The sequence below is a fragment of the Schistocerca piceifrons genome, chromosome 4 (assembly GCF_021461385.2).
Source record: "Schistocerca piceifrons isolate TAMUIC-IGC-003096 chromosome 4, iqSchPice1.1, whole genome shotgun sequence".
NCBI lineage: Eukaryota > Metazoa > Arthropoda > Insecta > Orthoptera > Acrididae > Schistocerca > Schistocerca piceifrons.
In genome coordinates this window covers 305198612-305223977 of record NC_060141.1, presented here as the reverse complement: position 1 = coordinate 305223977, position 25366 = coordinate 305198612, and the positions used below count along the sequence as shown (strand labels likewise).

At 43.0% G+C, this 25366-nt stretch overlaps 1 protein-coding gene across 1 annotated transcript in view; it reads left to right on the top strand.

The window, feature by feature from the left end:
• The window catches only part of LOC124795808 (locomotion-related protein Hikaru genki-like), a gene marked incomplete at its 5' end in the record, with an annotated part of 321671 nt that overhangs the window by 246790 nt on the left and 49515 nt on the right, over positions 1–25366 (top strand). Inside the window, one exon of the mRNA XM_047259889.1 lies at positions 7087–7260. Coding sequence (XP_047115845.1) covers positions 7087–7260 — 174 coding nt within the window. The remainder of the gene's footprint in view (positions 1–7086; positions 7261–25366) is intronic.

Here is a 25366-nt window from a genome sequence, read left to right as displayed (position 1 = left end):
GAGTGAGGGCTGAGTCGGAGCAAGGATACAGTGAAACCAAAGGTTAGAGCAGGGAGATTAAGCAGCAGGAGAAACTGCTGGCTGCAATTTTGGCTGTTTTTGAGAAGTTAGTCCGACAGCCCATACCTAATGGAAATATTTTACAAACATACCTGACCACGTCTACAGTAAGCCAACCCGGCTAGCCGCGCGGTCTAACGCACTGCTTCCCGAGCGAGAAGGCGTGTCGGTCTCCGGCACGAATCCACCAGTGTCGAGGTGCGGTGTGTCGGCCAGCCAGCGGATAGTTTTTAAGGTGGTTTCCCATCTACCTCGGTGCATGCGAGCTGGTTCCCCTTATTCCGCCTGAGCAACACTCTGTCGGTGATTGCTGCGCAATCACTGTCTCCACGTACGCGTGCACTATAATTACTCTACCACGCAAACATTTGGAGTTACACTCGTCTGGTATGAGAAGTTCCAGGGGTGTCCACTGAGGGCCGAATCGCACAATAACCCTGGGTTCGGTGTGAGGTGGCGGTGGGGTGGACGGACTGCTGTGGCCTGTTGTGGGGTTGTGAACCACTGAGGGCTACAGCAGGACGAAGCCTCTCCATCGTTTTTTAGGTCTCCGGCTTAATAAATACATACATACATATCTACAGTATCATGATGTTGTCACAGCGACGATGGTTACTTATTTGTGCTGGAAAAAGTAGGAAAAAGAATTATTAACATTTTACTTAGTCAATGAATGGACACCATTTAGTTCCAATATGATGGACGTAGAGAAATTAAGAGCAAAATTAAGCCCATTACAAATCGTGCTCTGAAACGTATGTGACGAATAAGTGGATTACGGGCGCATGTGAACTACCCTGGTTTTTACAAGAGTCTGAAAATGCTAAGAAAGTGGAGATTGTTGAACTTTCGAGTCAAAAACGAACGTGGAGTTGTCGATAGGCTTAAGCTAGTAAAAAATCGTGCGTCTGCAAAAAGATTGACTCGCGAATCACCAAGAAGTTCCATCATCAAACGTTAGCAAAGGAATTTGCCGAGAACCAAGAAAATTCCGATCCTAAGAAAAATTGCTAAGAGCGCTAGAGGTTTCTTGATCAGTCTTTTGTCGAGCATACTGGTATGGCAATACAAGTCAGAAAAACGAAAGGTGAATTTTTAAATTTCGCGTTTAAACAATCGTTCACACCGGTCCATCGTACAGACCACACCACAGATTGGCAGTCGCACACACTCCCTTACGGAAGACTTAGAAATAGGCTTCCCAAGCATAGAGAAGCAACTAAAAGAATTGATAACAAACAAGCAGCCAGATCTCGATGGAATCCCAAGTTAGTTTCACGGAGTGGCACTGGCTCCTTACTTAACTCCCGTTTATCGTGAATCTCTCGCCCAGCGCCAAGTCCCAAGCGACTGAAAGAAGCACATGGGACCTATATAGAATGGTAAAAAACGAACATTCGAAATTAGAGACCGATCTTCTTAACATCGGTTTCCTGAGGAACTCTTGAACGCATTTTAAGTTTACATATACTGAATACCTAAGAGAAATAAAAGCCTGTTTCCATGGATTAGGAAAGTATCGCTAGTGCGAACCTCAGCACGCCCTTTTCTCGTACGGCGTCCTGCGAATGATAGACGAAGGGGGGCAAATGGGGGTCCATATTCCTACATCTGCGGAAAGCGTTTGACATTGAGAGCCACTTCAGATTGTTAACGACGGTATGAGCATACGGAATAGGTTTCCAGATAAATTAGGGTTAGAAGATGTCTTAAGTAATTGAACCCAGTACGTTTTCCTTGACAATGACTGTTCATCATAGATAAAGGTATCGTGGCGTGTGCCTGAGGGTACTAATATACGGCCTCTCTTGTTCTCTATATAGATAAACGATCTGGCAGATAGGATGAGGAGAAATTTCCGACTATTAACGCATGATGCTGTGGTGTATGCAAGAGCAGCGTCGTTGAATGGCTGTAGAATGATATGAGACGACAGACGGAATTTCTGTCTGTTGTGACAAACGGCAGCTTACTCTAAAAGTAGAAAAATGTAAGTTAATGCAGATGAGTAGAAGAAACAACCTAGTAACGTTCGAATATAGTACTGCTTGTAGTCTGCTGCTTGACACGGTCACGTCAATTAAATACCTAGGCGTAACGTTGCAAAGCGGTATGAAGCAGAACGACCACGTAATGACAGTCGTCCGGAAGGATAATGGTCGACTTCGGTTTGCTGGAAGAATTCTACGAAAGTCTAGCTCATTTACGAAGCATACCGTCTATAACACACGAGCGACCCACTCTTAAGTACTACTCAAGTTTATGAGATCCCCGCCAGGTCGAATTAAAGGAAGACAGTGAAGCATTTAAGAGGCGTGCTGCTAGGTTTGTTACCGGTAGTTTCGATCATGACAGGGGTGCTACGGAGATGGTTCGTGAAATCAAAGGGGGAAACCTGGAGGGAAGACGACGTCCTTTTCGGGAGACGCTAGTAAGAAAGTTGAGAGAACATTGACTTGCAGCTGGCTGCAGAACGTTTCTGCTACCTCCAGCGTACATTTCTCTTAAGGACTACGAAGTCGAGGTAAGAGAAATTAAAGCTCATACGGAGGCATATAATGGTTCTCTTTCCCTTGTTTCCATTGCAAGTGGAATAGGAAAGCAAATGAGTAGTAGTGTCAGAGGGTATCCTCCGCCCTACACAATACGGCCACTTGCGCAATGTGTCTGTACACGCAGAGTGTTTTACTCTGGAAAGAAAATATTCTCTAACTAGCTGTGCTCTGCGATTAAACAGCTTTTTATTAAAAAAATTCACGGTCTTGTATTTATTGATATCTTCTATTACTCCATCTCCTCCTTCCGCCTCTCTCTGTCTCTCTCTTCTTTTTTCTATTCTCTCTCTTTCTTCTCCTCCCGCTTTCCTGTGACCATCTCCTCCTCCCCCGTATCTCTCCAAGTGATCACCACCACCCTAACAGAATGATGATGGTTCTTATTCCCACGGTATTGCTTTCCAGGTCGTAGCTAGCATGAGTACCAAATTTGATTGGCATCGTTCCAAGCCTTTAGAATGAGCTTTTTACCCATGGATTGGCCTGCGTCCGCACATTTCAGATAAATTTCAAAAGTATTTGACGTATTTCATGAGTATTAATACAGATATTTCATCCGTATTTCTATTGAATTTCGCCCTGCAGTTTCATTCTGACAAAACTCACTGTTTATGACGTCATGTCTTCGACCTTGTATCGTACAGTGATGTAATATTGCAGGTAAATGAAGTGTAGAATGTGTCTACTTTCTGCCAAATGTGATCTGAATGGAGTTGGTAGTAAAAAGTAATAAACGGAAATGTCACACTTGGTGAAGCAGTTATTCAGTCAGCTCAACGTTCTCGACGTAACGTCTCCTGAACTATGTGTCGTACAATGATACAATTTTGCTAGTACATTCACTGGTACATGTGAATGCTGTCTGCAGAATGTGTGGCGTCGCACAGAAGTAATAAATTAAAATGTCATACTTCATGCAGTAGTTTTACTGCACGAACAGCGAAAATATTGTAAGCGATAAATGTTTTTCCTTTCATATTTTGTACCGGTGTTGTCAAAGAGGAAATGTTTCTTAAAGGTATGATATTATGTGTAAAGTTCATTGCAAGTGACTAAGTGCTATATTTTTGTGATACTGTATGAATAAAGTGCGCGTCTTCGCGAGTCATGGGATACCCTTCTTTTTCACCCCGACTCCCTTTACAGATAGGTATATATAAGGTGGCCTATGTGTTAATTCAATGTATAAGCTGTCTCCATTCCAGATTTCATCCAGATGGCTGCACTCGTTTCAGCTTGAAGAAGTAACAAACACACACACAGACACACACACAAACACACACACACACACACACACACACAAACACACACACACACACACACAAACTTCCGCATGTATACTGTACAGGATGTTTACGTAAGAGGGTGCAAAAAATTAACAGGACATAGAGGATGCTTCACAGAAAAAGCTGAGGTAGGTAACTTAAGGTTGGATAAGCCATGTTACACATTACTGTGTACTTGTTGATTTACATTAGTTACAATTAACTACAGATACCATCATTGACACAATGAACGTACCATTTGTATCATATCTTACAAAATGCGCTGAAACTGACGCAAGCTTGACATCGGCGAACAAGGTTCTGACGCACCCTTAGGAATATTCCTGGTGTGTTTGGAATCACATCACAGGCAGCTACAATTCTGGCAACTAATTCCATTTCCTTATCGAATGTGGTCGCATACACAAGTGACTTTAGCTATCCCAATAGGAAATCATGAAGGGAATTCAAGTCAGGTGACTTTGCAGGCCATACAATAGAACCTCACCTACGAATACAGCGGTCAGGAAATACAGCATTAATATAGTTGTTCACATCCACACTCAAGTGAAACGGTGCACTTTCCATGTTGTATCCAGATCCTCTCACGAAAGACAAGAGTTCATTCTCCAACAACTCATGTAGAACTCTTTGCACGAACTCAAGTAAAAGTGACCATTCAAACGGCCAGGTAGACTTCCTAGCAGTCAGGCTCGCCCTCGTTGTTTCCTTGCAGGAAATAAGAAAGGTATATGTAAATAAACAGCACACTAAGTGTAAATTTGTACTGTTGTTTGTTGTAAATATGCTGCAAAACAGTAAGGCTAGACAAAGCGGTAGACAAGTTATACTTCCATATCTCCTTAACCTGGATTCTCCGACCGCAGATTGCCTCCCTCATATTGTTCAGTTGCGCATTCTGTATGTCCTGTTACATTTTTGCCTGTCCTGTCCTGTCACGTATACAGGATGGTCCATTGATCGTGACTGGGCCAAATATCTCACGAAATAAGCAACAAACGAAAAAAAATTACAAAGAACGAAACTCGTCTAGCTTGAAGGGGAAACCAGACAGCGGTACGGTTGGCCCGCTAGATGGCGCTGCCATAGGTCAGACGGATATCAACTGCGATTTTTTTAAAATAGGAACCCCCACTTTATATTACATATTCGTGTAGTACGCAAAGAAATATGAATGTTTTAGTTGGACCACTTTTTTCGATTTGTAATAGATGGCGCTGTAATAGTCACAAACATGTAAGTACGTGGTATTACGTAACATTCCGCCGCTACTGACGGTATTTGCTTCGCGATACATTACCGGTGTTAAAATGGACCGTTTACCAATTGCGGAAAAGGTCGATGTCGTGTTGATGTATGGCTATTGTGATCAAAATGCCCAACGGGCGTGTGCTATGGGCGCTGCTCGGTTTCCTGTACGACATCATCCAAGTATCCGGACCGTTCGCCGGATAGTTACGTTATTTAAGGAAACAGTAAGTGTTCAGCCACATGTGAATCGTCAACCACGACCTGCAACAAATGATGATGCCCAAGTAGGTGTTTTAGATGTTGTCGCGGCTAATCCGCACATCGGTAGCAGACAAACTGCGCGAGGATCTCCAATCTCAAAAACGTCGGTGTTGAGAATGCTACAGCAACATCGATTCCACCCGCACCATATTTCTGTGCACCAGGAACTGCATAGCGACGACTCAGAACGTCGCGTACAGTTCTGCCACTGCGCACAAGAGAAATTACGGGACGAAGACAAATTTTTTGCACGCGTTGTATTTAGCGACGAAGCGTCATTCACCAACAGCGGTAATGTAAACCGGCAAAATATGCACTATTGGGCAATGGAAAATCCACGATGTCTACGACAAGTGGAACATCAGCGACCTTGGGGAGTTAATGTATGGTGCGGCATCATGGGAGGAAGGATAATTGGCCCCCATTTTATCGATGGCAATCTAAATGGTGTAATGTATGCTGATTTCTTACGTAATCTCCTACCGATGTGTGTCACTGCATGGCAGAAAGGCGAAGTACTTCCAGCATGATGGATGTCCGGCATATAGATCGCGTGCGGTTGAAGCGGTATTGAATGGCATATTTCATGACAGGTGGATTGGTCGTCGAAGCACCATACCACGGCCCGGACGTTCACCGTATCCGACGTCCTCGGATTTCTTTCTGTGGGGATGTTGAAGGATATTTGCTATCGTGATCCACCGACAACGCCTGACAACATGCGTCAGCGCATTGTCAATGCATGTGCGAACATTACGGAAGGCGAACTTCTCGTTGTTGAGAGGAAGGTCGTTACAGGTATCGCCTAATGGAGTGAGGTTGACGGACATCATTTTCAGCATTAATTGCATTAATGTGGTATTTACAGGTAATCACGCTGTAACAGCATGCGTTCTCAGAAATGGTTCAAATGGCTCTGAGCACTATGCGACTTAACTTCTGAGGTCATCAGTCGCCTAGAACTTAGAACTAATTAAACCTAACTAACCTAAGGACATCACACACATCCATGCCCCAGGCAGGATTCGAACCTGCGACCGTAGCGGTCACGCGGTTCCAGACTGAAGCGCCTTTAACCGCATGGCCACACCGGCCGGCCGTTCTCAGAAATGATAAGTTCACAAGGTACATGTATCTCATTGGAACAACCGAAATAAAATGTTCAAACGTACCTACGTTCCGTATTTTAATTTAAAAAACCTACCTTTTACCAACTGTTTGTCAAAAATTGTGAGCGATATGTTTGGGACTATTACAAGGCCATCTATCACAAAGCGAAAAAAGTGGTCCAACTGAAACATTCATATTTCTTTACGTACCACACGAATATGTAATAAAAATAAGGGTTCCTATTTTTAAAAAAGCAGTTGATATCCGTTTGACGTATGGAAGCGCCATCTAGTGGGCCAACCATAGCGCCATCTGGTTTCCCCCTTCAAGCTAGAAGAGTTTCGTTCTTTGTAGTTTTTTCGTTTGACGCCTATTTCGTGAGATATTTGGCCAGGTCATGATCAATTGACCACCCTGTATTATAGTTCTGTGTAATAAAAAGCAGCTCTCCTTTCCAGACGTACCGAGAACGAGTACGGTAGTAGTCCACAGGTCTCCTGCGTTCCTCCAGAACGCTGGCCAGTAAGCACTGAGCGCGACTTGCCTCGTCATGTCTGCCGCAGCCGTGCTGTGTCCGCCGCCACCGGCGCCGCTGCACGGTCGTATCGTGGCCGGCGAGGAGCGCTACCGCGTGGGCTCGGCCGTGCAGTTCCTCTGCGACGACCGCCACCAGCTGATCGGCGAGGCCAGCCTCGTCTGCACCGAGACCGGCGTCTGGTCGCACCCCACACCCCTCTGTGAGTACCCACGCCCTTCTGTGCTCCACAACCCCCAGCGCGGACTACATTGGACACTCACTCTAATGCTATTTGCTTGTAATCACTATATAGCCCATAATGAATCAGGATTACACGTTCCTCACTGTAAATTTTATGCAACTGTCTATTAGAAATCTGACTGTTGAGATGTACCTTCTTAGTACCCTATCTTCAGGATACATTTTTAACAAAATTTCAAGTACACAAATTTTGCCGGCCGCGGTGGTCTAGCGGTTCTAGGCGCGCAGTCCGGAACCGCGCGACTGCTACGGTCGCAGGTTCGAATCCTGCCTCGGGCATGGATGTGTGTGATGTCCTTAGGTTAGTTAGGTTTAAGTAGTTCTAAGTTCTAGGGGACTGATGACCACAGTAGTTAAGTCCCATAGTGCTCAGAGCCACACAAATTTTGATCAGTTTGGACCAAACGGACGTTTCTAACCTCGTTGAGTAGTACAGGTGCTGAGACCACAAATGTTAGTTACTAACATAAAATAGCTTATTTACTGTACCAAACACCAAAGACCATGAATTTCAGTATGAAAACTTCATGAAGTCTCTGGTAATTCAGGCAATGCATTCATTAATCTTTATTATAAAATCAGGATAGAAAGAAATTTCCACTCAGCAGCGGAGTATGCGCTGATATGAAACTTCCTCTCAGATTAAACCTGTGTGTGGGACCGAGACTCGAACTCGGGACCTTTGCCTTTCATGGGCAAGTGCTCTAGCATCTGAGCTACCCAATCACGACACACACCCCGTCCCCACAGCTTTACTTCTGCCAGTACCTCGTCTCCTACCTTCCAATGGGCCGTGAGTCGTGCTTGGGTAGCTCAGAGGGTAAAGCACTTGCCCGCGAAAGGCAAAGGTCCCGAATTCGAGTCTCGGTCCGGCACACAGTTTTAATCTGCCAGGAAGTTTCAAAATCAGGACACTTGGTTCAACCTTTACAAATTTAAATGACAACATCAAAAGTTTTCGTAACTTTACAATTCCTTAAGTAAACCATTATAACAAATTTAAAAAAAAATCAGAACGACGGATCAAAATGTAAAAGAATAAAATCACTTGAAAGATAAGCAACAAAACCTTAAAACTAGGCCAACCAGTTTGACGGTAAGTGGAAGTAGGCAACGTCATATCCAAAATGGGGCCCTCTACATGGTAGCACTAACTCTAGATTAAACCACTTACTCACATCGCTTGTACGGCTACACGCCACCTACATGGTTGCCAGTTGGGCCTCATGTCAATTTAATACTACATACACATTTCACCACATAGCATCGGCTCCTGAAACATACGAGAGTTGGAACTCTAATAGTGGCAACTATTAATTACAGCTCGTTTCAAAGTGTTACTGACCTTCAAAGTAGTCACCAGCATTGTTTATAACTCGTTACCAGCGATGTGGAAGTCGTAGGATACTCTTAGCAATGCCAGTTGTATTGACAGTTCAACTGGCGCGATCTATTTCCCGACGAATTTGTAGCAGTTCTGAAGCGAATGCCGTGAAGTCTTTCCCTCAGTTTAGAAATCGAGTTGAACTCACAAAAGCTTTTTTTTTTTTTTTTTTTTTTTTTTTTGTAAGTTTCTGTGGGACCAAACTACTGAGGTCATCGGTCCCTAGGCATACACACTACTTAATCTACCTTAAACTAAGATAGATACTGCCTACAGGAAAATTAAAGATACCTTTGGAGAGAAGAGAACCACTTGTATGAATATCATGAGCTCAGATGGCAACCCAGTTCTAAGCAAAGAAGGGAAGGCAGAAAGGTGGAAGGAGTATATAAAGGGTTTATACAAGGGCGATGTACTTGAGGACAATATTATGGAAATGGAAGAGGATGTAGATGAAGATGAAATGGGAGATAAGATACTGCGTGAAGAGTTTGACAGAGCACTGAAAGACCTGAGTCGAAACAAGGCCCCGGGAGTAGACAACATTCCATTAGAACTACTGATGGCCTTGGGAGAGCCAGTCATGACAAAACTCTACCATCTGGTGAGCAAGATGTATGTGACAGGCGAAATACCCACAGACTTCAAGAAGAATATAATAATTCCAATCCCAAGGAAAGCAGGTGTTGACAGATGTGAAAATTACCGAACCATCAGTTTCATAAGTCACAGCTGCAAAATACTAACGCGAATTCTTTACAGACGAATGGAAAAACTGGTAGAAGCGGACCTCGGGGTAGATCAGTTTGGATTCCGTAGAAATGTTGGAACACGTGAGGCAATACTAACCTTACGACTTATCTTAGAAGAAAGATTAAGAAAAGGCAAACCTACGTTTCTAGCATTTGTAGACTTAGAGAAAGCTTTTGACAACGTTAACTGGAATACTCTCTTTTAAATTCTGAAGGTGGCAGGGGTAAAATACAGGGAGCGAAAGGCTATTTACAGTTTGTACAGAAACCAGATGGCAGTTATAAGAGTGGCATGAAAGGGAAGCAGTGGTTGGGAAAGGAGTGAGACAGGGTTGCTGCCTCTCCCCGATGTTATTCAATCTGTATATTGAGCAAGCAGTAAAGGAAACAAAAGAAAAATTCGGAGTAGGTATTAAAATTCATGGAGAAGAAGTAAAAACTTTGAGGTTCGCCGATGATATTGTAATTCTGTCAGAGACAGCAAAGGACTTGGAAGAGCAGTTGAACGGAATGGACAGTGTCTTGAAAGGAGGATATAAGATGAACATCAACAAAAGCAAAACGAGGATAATGGAATGTAGTCAAATTAAATCGGGTGATGCTAAGGGGATTAGATTAGGAAATGAGACACTTGAAGTAGTAAAGGAGTTTTGCTATTTAGGGATTAAAATAACTGATGATGGTCGAAGTAGAGAGGATATAAAATGTAGACTGGCAATGGCAAGGAAATCGTTTCTGAAGAGGAGAAATTTGTTAACATCGAGTATAGATTTAAGTGTCAGGAAGTCGTTTCTGAAATTATTTGTATGGAGTGTAGCCATGTATGGAAGAGAAACATGGACGATAACCAGTTTGGACAAGAAGAGAATAGAAGCTTTCGAAATGTGGTGCTACAGAAGAATGCTGAAGATAAGGTGGGTAGATCACGTAACTAATGAGGAGGTATTGAATAGGATTGGGGAGAAGAGAAGTTTGTGGCACAACTTGACTAGAAGAAGGGATCGGTTGGTAGGACATGTTTTGAGGCATCAAGGGATCACAAATTTAGCATTGGAGGGCAGCGTGGAGGGTAAAAATCGTAGAGGGAGACCAAGAGATGAATACACTAAGCAGATTCAGAAGGATGTAGGTCGCAGTAGGTACTGGGAGATGAAGAAGCTTGCACAGGATAGAGTAGCATGGAGAGCTGCATCAAACCAGTCTCAGGACTGAAGACCACAACAACAACAAACTAACTTAATGAAGGACAACACACACACACCAATGCCCGAGGGAGGACTCGAACCTCCGACGGGGGGAGCCGCACGAACTGTGCTATGAGCCCTAGAGCACGCGGCTACCCCATGCGGCACGAGGGCTTAGGTCAGGGGAGTGCAGTAGGTGGTGTAGCAATTAGCAGCCCCATCACTCAAACAAATCAGTAACAGCCTACATTGTATTTGCTTGAGCATTGTCCTGCAAAATTATGGTCAGGTCCTGCAGAAAGGGTCATCACTTCTGTCTCTAAGCTTGTCGTAGGATGTGTTCCAAAAACGAACCGCATAGAGACAGAAGTCATGACACTTCCTGCAGGACTTGATCATCATTTTACAGGACAGGGCTCAAACAAGTACAATGCAAGCTGTTACTGATTTGTTTGACTGATAGGGCTGCTAATTGCTACCCACCTACTGCACTCCCGTGACTTAAGTCCTCCTGAGTTAAACTCGATTTGTCAACTGAAGGAAACAGTTCACGGCAATCGCTTCAGTACTCCTACAAATTGGTCAGGCAATAGGCCGCGTCGCTCGAACTGTCAACACAACTGGCGCTGCTAAGAGTATCCTATGACTTGCACATCGCTGGCAACGGGTTGTACACATTTCTGATGACTAATTTGAAACACGTATCTATTTTGTACGAGCTGTAGAGCACTTGCCCGCGAAAGGCAAAGGTCCCGATTTCGAGTCTCGGTCGGGCACACAGTTTTAATCTGCCAGGAAGTTTCTGTAAATAAATAGTTGCCACTATTGAAGTTCCCACCTTCATAAAAGCTTTTAAGCATTGATGATAACCCGGAAAACTGAATGAGCATGTATCCTTTTAAAACTTAAAACCACCAGGGACTGGCATAATTACCTGCTTATTATTTCATTTCATTTCAATCGAAGAATTTAAGTCACCAAAAATGTTTATTAATTGACTACTTTAGCGTCCGCTGCTTCACTCGCGTGGACTGTATGACCTGCAGACATCTTTTTATTTAATCGAATTGTTAAGTTGTTTACAAATTGCAACACTTTTTAAGCTTTCCACACTAATTACAGCTATGTAAGTTCAGTATTTTCCCAATGTACGTCTGACCAAACAATCATTCTGGTAGCAGCAGGTCAAATTTTCTTTTAATCATGGCCTTTCTTGTGCAGGTATTTCCATAACAGCTTTCAACACATATTTCTATATATCTAACCGAGAAGTGAAATACCAATTTTAATAAGTTTAGCATGAAAAATTTTTTATGTAATGTAATGAAATTTCCATCGCCTATTGCACTCCCCTAGGGAGATAATTTCTAGAAACACTGAAACACATATTCTTCTGATTTATAGGCGACAAGTCAAACACTAGTTTTCATGGCTATAGCCTCAAAAATCCTATAGTAGTTCTTTAGCAACTATTTAGTTTCAAAAAGCCTTTCACCCTCTATTTTGCCTTCCTTAGTTGTTGAATTTCCAAAAATTCTGAAATACGTACTTTTTATTTTCTGACTGAGAAACCAAATATAAGTTTTCGTAGTTCTAGCTTCAACATTCCCATAATAGTGACATACTTTTAAAGAGCCTTTCATTCCGTATTTCACCCCCTTAGGAGTGGAATTTTGGAGATTCCCTTCTTAAATGATGTCTACAGTGTAAGAGCGTCACCGTCTCCTAACTTTAAGAAGTTTTACATCTTGATGGTTTGGGCTGGGCGGTAATGAGTCAGTGAATCAGTTTGACCCTGTTTCTCCCACTTAGGGGTAGAATTTCCAAGAACAAAGAAACATTTGGTTCTTCCATCTCTAACCGAGAATCCAAACACCAATTTTCAAATATTTATCATTAAAAATGCTTTCGCAATGAAATATTTTCATAATCGTTTTTACTCCTATTTCACCCCCTTAGCGCTTCACTTTCCGGAAACACTCAAAGTGTATTTTTTTTATCTGTAACCGCGAAGTGAAATATCAGTGATCTTAGATCTGGCTTTAAAAATACTTTAGTAGTTCTTTAATAAAGATATATTTTTTAAAAAAAAAAAGCTTTCACCCACTATTTCACCCCAAGGATTTAAATTTTCAAATGTTCTGAAACACGTATGTCTTTATTTATGACCGAATAATCAAATACCAACTTTCGTAGGTCTAGCTTCAAAATTGCCTTAATAGCGACGTTTATCAAAACTGTCCTTCATCCTCTATTTCACCCCCTTTGGGCTGGAATTTCGGAAAAGCTCTTCTTAAACGTCGCCTCCAGCATAAGGTCCACAACTCGAAATTTAAAGTTTCTGTCCCTAGCGCTTTGGGCTGGGCGATGATGAGTCAGTCAGTTATTCAGTCAGTCACAAAACTACCTTTTTTACATAGCGATAAGGGAAACAGCCCAGAATTAAGTGAAATAATAAAGTAATTGACAGAACAAACATGTGCGTTACCATTGTTTCAATCAAAAGATGCGCCCAATAAATATAGCAATTAGAAACAACACGTCAGCAGAAACCGATGGCTGACACCATAATTTACTAGACACAGTAAATCAGGTTAATTCACAAAATGGTACAACGGTAACAACTGGAAAATTAAAATGTTGCTAAGCAGCACCTCAATCACTTGGTACGTTGTCCTCTTTAAAATTAATGAACTGTCTTTCCGTCGCGTTACTGAGTGAACACCCAAATAATGACATAAACAAAAACAAATTCTGTGTCTAATAGCCAGGATGGTGATCATCACACTGGTTTACTGCAACACGTATGTTTAGAACAGAGTAAGTGTTTACCAGTAATTAAACTCCCGCTTCGTCCTTCGCCGTTAGTTCAGTAATTCCACTCCCATAGGCATCAGCACACTTACAGGCCCATCCAATGCCAGTCGCGTTCCACGCACTTCGACAATAGCTTGTCAGACAATCTGGACCCGCTGTGTATCCTTCAATGGGGAACAAACAGCGGTTACATCTGCCGAGAACCACAATCCACTCTTCGAACTAATCCAAGATAAGAGACGCCGAGTGCAGACTCGGAGATACTGTGTACTTCGTTCCGCCTGGAAGAGCACAACGACGCCACATATCATACAGAGCCGCGGCATAGTGCTAGTCCGCTGGGTGGTTCTTCGTGTACTCTCGGCAGCAAATTGCGTTCACTCTCCGGCTGCTCCACGCCCACTCCTTTCCCCTGCACTCAGTGTGTCCCTCCAAGGCGCTAAGCCGCTGGTCTCACTACCTCCCTTCGTGCCATGTCGCTCGGCCTTTTAACTACCTGCGCCAGAGTTCCTTTAGTAATCAGACACTCGAAGCTAGCTCGAGATATCAAACAAAGAAAACTACAAACACTGAAGCAATCTCAAGAGTGCCACGGCTCACTTCTCGCAAGTCAATCTAACGTCAAGAAACGCACATATAAGAAAAAAGCAGGGGCCGGCTGGTGTGGCCGTGCGTTTCTAGGCGCTTCAGTCTGGAACCGCGTGACCGCTACGGTCGCAGGTTCGCTTCCTACCTCGGGCATGGATGTGTGTGATGTCCTTAGGTTAGTTAGGTTAAAGTACTTCTAAGTTCTAGGGGACTGATGATCACAGATGTTAAGTCCCATAGTGCTCAGAGCCAGCCAAGAAAAAAGCCCAAAATAAATCAGAATTATTGCTTTCTGACCAATCCAAAAGGATAACGGAGCACGTATCTGAAAAACTGTAACTTTATAAAAATGAAAAAAAAAGCAATCTGCGTACAGTCATGGACACGTTACTAGGTCCAACAGAAGTTGATACATTACTGAAACAAAGTCTGACGGACCAAATACCTTCCATGACAATTTTCGTCTTCTCTCGCTAATCAACTCACCTGCAACTATTTTAACTGCAAAACTCTTACCCACAACCGCCAGTTAAAATAAAGAGTAATGATGCGCATTCGTCTTTGTTCTGGGATGCACAGTACAGTGAATACTTCAGTTCTAAAATCCAGTGACATATGCTACAGTATCTGCAATTATGTTAACTTCGGTCCTGAAGAATTAAATTAAAGAGAAAGGCATATAGTCATTTATCATTCTTCGGAAAGGAAAATGTGGTTCAATGGCAAACGGGATTGTCAAGTTGAAGAGATCTACCGGACACGACAGTCTTTGCGTAGTATAAGTACAGTGTATGCAGCACTTCACTTCAGGCATACCTTTCGACACGTAACATAAATTAAGAGTTGAAATAATGTAATGTTTAGAAATTCCTTCGGCTGAGAGCCGCGTGGTTTTCAACAAAATAGGATCTTTGGTATTTGCACAAACATTTACTTCGAAAATATATACTGAAGAGCCAAAGAAACTGGTACACCTGTCTAATATAGCGTAGGGCCTCGGCGACCACGCAGAGGTGGCATTGACTCACTAATGTCTGAAGTAGTGCTGCAGGTAATCGACACCATGAATCCTGCAGGGCTGTTCATAAATTAGTAAGAGTACAAGGGGATGGAGATCTCTTCTAAACAGCACGTTGCGGGACATACAAGATAAGATCAATAATGTTCATGTCTGCTGAGTTTAGTGGCCATCGGAAGTGCTTACACTCAGAGGAGTGTTCCTGGGCCCACTCTGTAGCAGTTCTGGAAGTTTTCAATGTCGATTGCCCTGCTGAAATTGTCCAAGTCCGTCGGAATGCACAATGGACATAAACGAATGCAGGCGATCAGACAGAATGCTTACTTACGGGTCACCTGTCTGAGTCGAATCTAGACGTGTCAGTGGTCCCATATCATTTCAACAGCACGCGCCCCACATTATTACAGAGCCTCCACCAGACTGAACAGTCCCCCGCTGACATGCAGTGTCTATGGATTCATCAGGTTGTCTCCACACCCATATGCGTCCAGCCGCTCTATACGATTTGAAATGAGACTCGTCCGACCAACAACATGTTTCCAGTGATCAACAGTCCAGTGTCGGTGTTGGTGGGCCCAGGCGAGGCGTAAGCCTTTCTGTCGTGCAGTCGTCAAGAGAACACGAGTAGGCCTTTGGCTGCAGAAGCCCATATCAGTGATGATGTTTCGTTGGATGGTTCGCACGCTGACACTTGTCGATGGCGCAGCATTGGAATCTGCAGCAATTTGCGGAAGGGTTGTACTTTTGTGAAATTCAACGATTCTCTTCAGTCGTCGTTGGTCTTTTCCTTTCAGGATCTTTTTTCCGGCCGCAGCGATGTTGTAAATTTGATATTTTACCGGATACCTGATATTCACGGCACATTCATGAAATGGTCGTACGGGAAAATCCCCACTTCATCACAATCTTGGTGATGCTGTATCCCACCACTCGTATAGCACACTGGTGATACTCAGTGAAATCTTGATGACCTGCCATTGTAGCAGCAGTAACCGTACTAACAACTGCGCCAAACATTTGTTGTCTTACAAAGACGTTGCCGACGGCAGCGCTGTATTCTGGCTCTTAACGTATCTCTGTATTTGAATACGCATGCCTGTACCAGTTTCTTTGGTGCCTCATGTAATTAAAAATAATAAATCATAGCAGCCGAGATTTTTTAATGAGTATGTTCCTACAGATGTAAATCGAATATTCCACACATTTTATCGCTAATATTCTGGTCCCATATGTATCTTATGTAGTTTTATTGTGACTGTCAGTTTAATTTCAATTTTTATATATGTTATTCTCCGTTTCTATCACTGTACACTCTTCTGGCATTTATGTAGTACTGCTGCTAGCTCAAAATGATGTCCGTCAACCTAAATGCATTTGGCAATACGTGTAACGACATTCCTCTCAACAGCGAGTAGTCCGCCTTAGGTAATGTTCGCACATGCATCGACAATGCGCTGACGCATGTAGTCAGGCGTTGTCGGTGGATCTCGATAGCAAATATCCTTCAACATTCCCCACAGAAAGAAATCCGGGGACGTCAGATCCGGTGAAGGTGCGGGCCATGGCATTGTTCTTCGACGAACAACCCATCTGTCATGAAATATGCTATTCAATATCGCTTCAACCGCACACGAGTTACGTGCCGGCCATCCATCATGTTGGAAGTACCTCGCCATTCTGTCATGCCGTGAAACATGATGTAGTAACACCCGTAGAACATTACGTAGGAAATCAGCATACATTACACCATTTAGATTGCCGTCGATAAAATGGGGGCCAATTATCCTTCCTCCCATAATGCCACACATTCATTAACCCGCCCAGGTCGCTGACGTTCCACTTGTCGCAGCCATGCGGATTTTAAAAAAAAAAAAAAAAAAAAAAAAAGTGTTCAAATGTGTGTGAAATCTTATGGGACTTAACTGCTAAGGTCATCAGTCCCTAAGCTTACACAATACTTAACCTAAATTATCCTAAGAACAAACATACACACCCATGCCCGAGGGATGACTCGAACCTCCGCCGGGACCAGCCGCACACTCCATGACTCCATCGCCTTAGACCGCTCGGCTAATCCCGCATGGCGTGGATTTTCCGTTGCCCAGTAGTGCATATTATGCCCGTTTACGTGACCGCTGTTGGTGAATGACGCTTCGTCGCTAAATAGAAACCGCGCGGAATTAGCCGAGCGGTCTAAGGCGCTGCAGTCATGGACTGTGTGGCTGGTCCCGGCGAAGGTTCGAGTCCTCCCTCGGGAATGGGTGTGTGTGTTTGTCCTTAGAATAATTTAGGATAAGTAGTGTGTAAGCTAAGGGACTGATGACCTGAACAGTTAAGCCCCATAGGATTTCACACATATTTGAACATTTTTGCCAAATTGAACGCGTGCAAAAAATCTGTCATCGTCCCGTAATTTCTCTTGTTCCCAGTGGCAGAGCTGTACACGACGTTCAAAGTCGTCGCAATGCAATTACTGGTGCATAGGAATATGGTACGGGTGCAATCGATGTTGATGTAGCATTCTCAACACCGACGTTTTTGAGATTCCCGATTCTCGCGCAGTTTGTCTGCTACTGATGTGCGGATTAGCCGTCACAGTAGCTAAAGCACCTACTTGGGCATCATCATTTGTTGCAAGTTGTGGTTGACGTTTCACATGTGGCTGAACACTTCCTGTTTCCTTAAATAACGTAACTACCCGGCGAACGGTCCGGACACTTGTAGGATGTCGTCCAGGATACCGAGCAGCATACATAGCACACGCCCGTTGGGCATTTTTATCACAATAGCCATACATCAACACGATATCGAATTTTTCCGCAATTGGTAAACGGTCCATTTTAACACGGGTAATGTATCAGGAAGCAAATACCGTCCGCACTGGTGGAATGTTACGTGATACCGCGTACTTATACGTTTGTACTATTACAGCGCCATCACAAAGCGAAAAGTGGTCCAACTAAAGCATTCATATTTCTTTACGTACTACACGAATATGCAATAAAAATGGATGTTCCTACTAAAAAAAAAAAAACGCATTTGATATCCGTTTGACCTATTGCAGCGCCATCTAGCGGACCAACCATATTACCATCTGGTTTACCCCTTCGAGCTAGACGAGTTTTGTTCTTTGTAGTTTTTTCGTTTGATGCTTATTTCGTGAGGTATTTGGCCCAGTCACTATCAATGGACCACCCTGTATGTATACACTAACTCTTTAATGTGGTTAGTAATATTACAATTACGTTGTCAAATGCGACATATCCTCCTGTTTCGTACCTCACAATAAGAAAACTCTTTTTCAAAGTTTTTCTCTATCACTATATCCTCTCTGATGACGATGACGAGTTACAGCTGGATGATAGGCTTATAAGCCTAAACCTGGTTAACTAATACCTTAACACTGCAGAACATCGACTTTTTCCGCTTTTCATTTATAAATGTGAAGTTTTCTACGAAACAGTGGAGTAAGAATAAATTGATATAAGAAAATAAAATAAAAAATTAAATGATCGTTTGGCATTTCCGGTCGGGGGGGCCCAATGCGAGGAAGTTCGGCCGCCGAGCCTTACTTTAGTTGCGCCACATTGGGCGACTTGCGCGCCGATGGTGATGATGAAATGATGATGAGGACAACACAACACCCAGACCACGAGCGGAGAAAATCTCCAACCCGGCCGGGAATCGAACCTGGCGGTAGGCAAGCCTGCACGGTAGGCAAGCACGTAACCACTCAGCTAAGCAGGCGAACACAATACAACATTTTTTTTCATTTGTTGATCAGGTAAAAGCGATACACTTAAGAGCTGCCAGGCTTTTTTAGTGCGGCTGATTGATGGTGTCCTTCCGAGTGCTCTGTCAAATTGTTCTATTTTATGCACAATATTTAGACGACCGACCCATCCATCTTCTTCAGGTGTTGATAGTTTTATTAATTCGTGTTGTCTCTGCCTGGTCTCTGACCATAATGTGAGCTATTGTTCGTCTCACCCCACTGTTTGGAGTCGAGTTCGATTCCGAACCCCCAGTAAGCCTTTTGATGCTCTTTTGTTTTTCTGATATCACACTGATATTTCGTGTAACGCAAATTCTCCCAGCACTTTGATGTTCTTTTATTTTTCTGGTGTCGCACTGATATTCCGTGAAACGCATATGCTTACAAAAATGAGTGTCAGATCCCAAGCGTGATTTAAACTAAGTCACTGTCCCAATGTAATAGGTTTTCTAACATCTCTTTTTTCAGTTGACTCCTTCATTACCTATCCCACAGACCTGGCGTTTGTACGACGATACTGGTCTCATCATATTTAATCTCACGATAGTATTCGAGACTGCGCTCGGTCACAGCACAAAACCCGGAAGCACTTTATTGATGGCTGAAATAGTCTAAATAAAACCATTGGGTCTTTAGATGCCCCGAAAAAGATTGCTTCTAAGCAGATCGAAAATCCACTTATAGCTGTTTTACTGTCTAGTAATGATGCAGTTTAGTTTCCAAAATGATTCAGTCAAATTATCATCATTTGTAGGCGCCTCCACACCGATCAGTGTAGCTTGTGCCTCCGTTAATATGTACAATATCAAAAGCAGACGCTTTGGGGCTTGAGTAATGTATCACGACTGTATGAATCGTTGTCCAACTTCAACAGTTTTTATCGACACTGACGACGATCACAGAAGACTTGTTTGCAATGTGTACTTGATGTTTCAGACTCTTAGCCATAATTTTCAATGTTCTTACCGTAAATAGTCCCGTTTTTGTTTGATTGAGGTACTTATTCGTTTTTCAAGTAGTTAAGAATTATGTACATGACACATTACTAAGGCTCTGAGAGCTGATATCTATAACTCTACACCTACCATTTACGTTAAATGCTTGATCGAAAAACAAAATTAGTTTCTCTGAGACTCGGTAGAAGCGTGTTCCCTTCTGAACAATAGCTGTCCAACCCTGTCGAGCATGGTAATAATAATATTCTGTTTCATTTGGTGGAGTACGTCACTGCGTCGGCCAATTACCGCGGCTTTTATAGTAATGTACATCACACGCTTGAAATGCCCTGAGAAAGAATCAATGGACGCAACAGATCAAATGTAACCAGTCGTGCTAACACAGTAACTGTGTAATTTGCTGCATCTTCAATAGGCTAAATGTTCAGTAAATCTTTAACAGTGGTACACGTAAATTAACTTCTCCAGTTTAGCTTAAAACGTGACTCTAGAGCATGTTTATCAAATATTTCAGACTAGAGGTTCACAGAAAACCTGGTTCTCGTTCTTGCAGATGTGCCCGTTCCGACGTCTATGTAACCGTCATATCTGTTAATACCAACTATAAGAGTTACAATGGTTCAAATGGCTCTGAGCACTATGCGACTTAACTTCTGGGGTCATCAATCGCCTAGAACGTAGAACTAATTAAACCTAACTAACCTAAGGACATCACACACATCCTTGCTCGAGGCAGGATTCGAACCTGCGGCCGTAGCGGTCGCTCGGCTCCAGACTGCAGCGCCTAGAACCGCACGGCCACACCGGCCGGCATATGAGAGTTACCTTCATTAGCTTACGGTAAACGAATCATGGCTAAAATTTCGTATACGGTGTGAGATTAGGTATTCCTAGCACCAGCAACTTTTACGTTTGGGAAATATGTAGGCTGGACCCCTGCAGTGCACTCCAAATCCTTACCTGAGGTGTATCTACTGTATAGTGTATGCCGCTGCACGCTCACTGATTGAAAGTGCGTTATTTAACCTTCCTATCACAGCCTTCCCAAAATCCGGTGCTTTTACGGCCCATCTTACCCCACCAACATAGCTACGACAGAGACTTCCGGTTTCTGGAAGGCACTGATAAAATACAGGCTCGTAATGTGGTACTTTTTACTCCTAATAACGGAACGACGCGTGCTTGAAACTAATGTCTTAATTTCCAAACGAAGACTAACTGTGTCACAAGTGATAATATGTCATATGTAAACACAGCACAGAACAAAATTATTCATTCATCTACATAGAATCTCTTGTGCAGTATGATCTGTTGGAGCCTCACAGTCGCTCTAAAGCGAAACAGAGGCTTCAAGTCAAGTAATGTGAGATGGGAGTGGGGGCAAACCTTTGAAGCTATGTTACCTACATGGCGGTAGTAGAGGAACAACACAGACACCACCCGCTCTGAATTGTTGCTAATTTTATTCAAAACGACTGATCTAAGATTGCTGCGGTAGATATGGTAATGTCGCAATGACATCATGATGGGAAGTTCAAACATTGGCGTGAAAATAGGTCAATTGGGCTACCTCCACTAACCTAACCTCCTCTCCTCCCCTACAAAATGGTGGGAAGTTCAAATTTTGTCAGAAAAAAGTTACTTGGGCTACCTCACTAACCTAAGAAAATGGTGGGAAGTAAGGTCACTTGGGCTACCTCCACTAACCTAAGTCATCCGACCTCCACCTCTTACTAGGAATTGGCGGGAAAAGGACAGCCTGTGCTGGGCTGGTGGATAGGATGGACATAAGTATGCAGTATTTACTTCAACAATATGAGTTGTCATAGGCAGTCGCTCCATACAGTGCGTTCACCATGAGGTCCAGAGTCCAACTGACCTAGTTCACACTAACGCCATCAGAGAGCGCTATCATCCCTTCTGTGATGTAATCCAAGATGGTGGTCTGTGGTAAAAATGGTGGGAACCAATGGGAACCCTTAACCCACTCTTATGTTAGACTTCGGCCAGTAGGATGGGATTTCTGATAACATCATTGGAGAGGATATAGGGCAGGCTCAGCATCTCTCATACCTCAGTCTCGCTCAGACAGCTAGCAGCAGCAGCAACAGCAGCAGCAGCATAAGAAGAAGAAGAACAATGCAGCATCAACAGCAGTCACAATCCAGCACAGTCCTGCACGACAGGAAGAAGCAAAAAAGTAAGTACCACATATCAAATCTTTGTCTCTCATTAGCATTATCATCATTATTAGTTGTTTTTGCATCTTGGGCCATATGTAACGCTTTGTCCTCTTTGTTCAGCAGTAGGCCTCGACAGGTCCAAGCCTGCAGGGTCGAGCTCCCACATGTCGACCTCTGCCAGATCTGGACCTGCAGCAACCTCAGCTGCCATCTTGTCGAGACCTACACTGACCTCTGGACCCGTGGCAGCAACAACCTCCAGCATGTCAAACCTGTAGCGACCACATGGGATTCTTTACCACACATTGCCCACTTGCTGGAGCTGGACAATGAGCTGTTATTGTCCATTCCACTCATCGAGTTGTGTGATGAGGACATGCAGTCTGCTCCCTACAAATCGAACGCTGCTGGTGGTCCTAAACAACAACAAAATGAAGGACATTCATTACTGGTCACCAACATATGACCCATAGCAGCAAAACATCCCTGTGCTAGTGCTGGCACAGAGGCAGTTGCAGTGGATATGAAGGCATCAAGTGTACCCATGCTTTTCAGTTCTGCATAGAATATTACTCCCAGTGGAACGAAATGTGTTAGCATTCGTATAGAAGCACAGCATGATGGGGATTGCATGTGAGAATAGAAATTGAAAAAACATCGAAGGGTGCTAAAGTGCAAATTTCTGAGTTCGACTGGGGCAAAATATGTCGTACAAAGCGCTACCTCAATCAGCAGATGACTACAGAGTCTTATCCAACTCATAACTCGCCCCCCCTCCACCCCCCCACACCCCCATACATTAGCCTTACTCGTGTTTGACTGTCTATTACAACAGTGTACGATGACTGTGAACTATGTGTGAAATCGGGTGACAAGTGTGTTTATCTATGTTACGCCTCAGTTATGAACTTATACGATCTGGATACTGCGCTATGCCTTGCATGAGAGAGATTGAATCATTGGTTGCCGAGGATAGACTCTGCATACAACGATGTTGTAAACTTCCTACGTGTTCACATGAACGCTGGACTATAAGAGAAACAGATTAAATGTGCATATGAAAAACCCGAGTACTGTGAGGTATCCATTGGCTTGAGGGAGATACACGCAGAATTTATTGCATATCAAAAAGCTTTGTGTGGGAAATACTGTACAGGTGCGGCGAAGAAGAGGAAGATAAAGAAAGATTCTGATGATGTTCTAAAATACTACATTCTGTATATGATATTTAAATAAATAATGTATGTATATGTAATCTCAAACGACGTTTGTGTTTTATTTCATACCTCTCTCATTATAATCCAAGTATCACGCTTACTAATATCATTATCTTTCAATGCTACACCTCTAATGGTGCAGCAGCAGCAGCAGACAATTACCCCAAACATCGCCTTATCAGTTATTGACAAAATTAATGATCGAATTACTCTTCTTGGGTTAAAATATATATACAGCTGATTTCGCTGTGTAGCCTATGTAGCTCAGTCGTTTAAGTTATAGAGCTATCAAGGGCTTTGTTGTCAGTGACTGGTCCTGTGAAGATGAAAAAGAAGACCTGAATAAGAAGATGAACGGAATTCTCCTTTCTGATAATATACGAGCAATTATTGTAGGTCCATCCAAGAGACAAGACTACTGTCCTTATGACACTGCCAATACATGTAGATGGAGTCTGATTTGAAAATGTTTTTGTATTCTCAAAAACACTGCTCCACCCCTAGTACCAGCTATTACGGTGTAAAGAATGTTACATATACAACATTCAGTGAAAGCAAAATTAGAATTATGTATTAATACCTGCAGCTGCTGACAGGCATTGATATATATCAATGGCGACAGGTGAAAATGTGTGCCCCGACCAGGGATTCGAGTCCCGGTTGGGGCACACATTTTCAACATGTCCCCAGTGATGTATAACGACGCCTATTTGCAGCTAGGGTGTAGATTTAATTATCATTTCATTCTAGAGAAGCTGCAGGTCATCAGTGATATTTGTTCTTTCAGGAACAGATACTACCTTCATATATAGTTAAAATGTGTACTGTCCAGCAAATAACATGTATGCAAGGTTTCGTGCTTCTTACTATGAAAGTGCTGAAGAAGAAGGAGGATGGTGTCTACTCAGTCCATGGAAGTTCAAGGAGCTGTCACCGATCATCGTAATAGACTGCTCGAAACAGAATAAAATAATTAAGTCAGGACCTATACATATGTGAACTGAATTTGAATCTTCGACAAATTTCCCAGAACACACTGTTGCGTATGGTTTAGTTCTACATGACCTGTTATCGACTACTGCCCGCTCACCAGTGTTGTGCAACGAGATGTATAAACAAACAGGTGGTGCACCGTACCTAGAGCATTTCACATTGGCATCTCAAGGTGTGAACATCATTGCAGACACTCAGGGTTTCTACTATGGTGAGCGTAGACAGTTCATTTTTAAAGATTTTGAATTTGTAGCAGACAGAGAAGATGCAGCAATAACAGAGACATTACCAGCAAACATTGGATCACCAATGTCTTTCAAGTATGCGAAGTGTGCTAAGACATGGAAGAGTGCAAAGTTGTTAACACATTTCTACCATGGAACTGTCTGCCTCCGTTGCACAACGATAGCGGTAACACATGCCACGCAAGGGGGCGCGGGTTCGATTCCCGGAAGGGGACTGGGTGTTGGGTGTCATTGATAATCATTATCATTAACACCCATGTCGCCAAAGTGGCGATAACTAAAAAGAATTGCATTATTGTGGCCTAACCCCGAAGGGGATATACCAGCCAAGAAATGGCATACGATCATTTCATTTCATTACCATGGAATTCACTGGGATGATACTGGCATACCCTATAAAGATATGGTGACGTCACTTCAATTATTCAACGACACGGATACCGTCATCTACTTGAAGGGGAAGGAGAAGATGTCATCGATACATCGAATTTTTAAGTTTGCTGCTATACAAGACCTGGAATTATGTGGGTGTCTTTCTTGACCTCAACTCAAGAAGAAGAAGAAGAAGAAGATGTGTGAAGATAATGTTGCTGTGTTGCTTCTGAAAATGTAAAATTACTTTTAAGTTGGATGGGAAATAAATGAATTTGTACCTCACAACTTCTGTGTTCTTTTTTTTTTTCAACCCTGATCCCACTATCACAGTGTACAGCCTTAACCACATGCTATGCATGTGGTTTTCTTCAAGATCAGGAGATATAATTTTACACATGTCTGCCATATATCCTCAGAAGTTGACACATTCACATGCCTCCTACTCCCATAACCCAATTCGTGCTGCATGATAGGTGTAATTCCATGCAACCATTCTATATATTTTGTTATCTTCCATCTTAAACTTCACCTCCTTAATATCACTCATCTTCAGCAAACTAATGTCATTTGTGACCTGC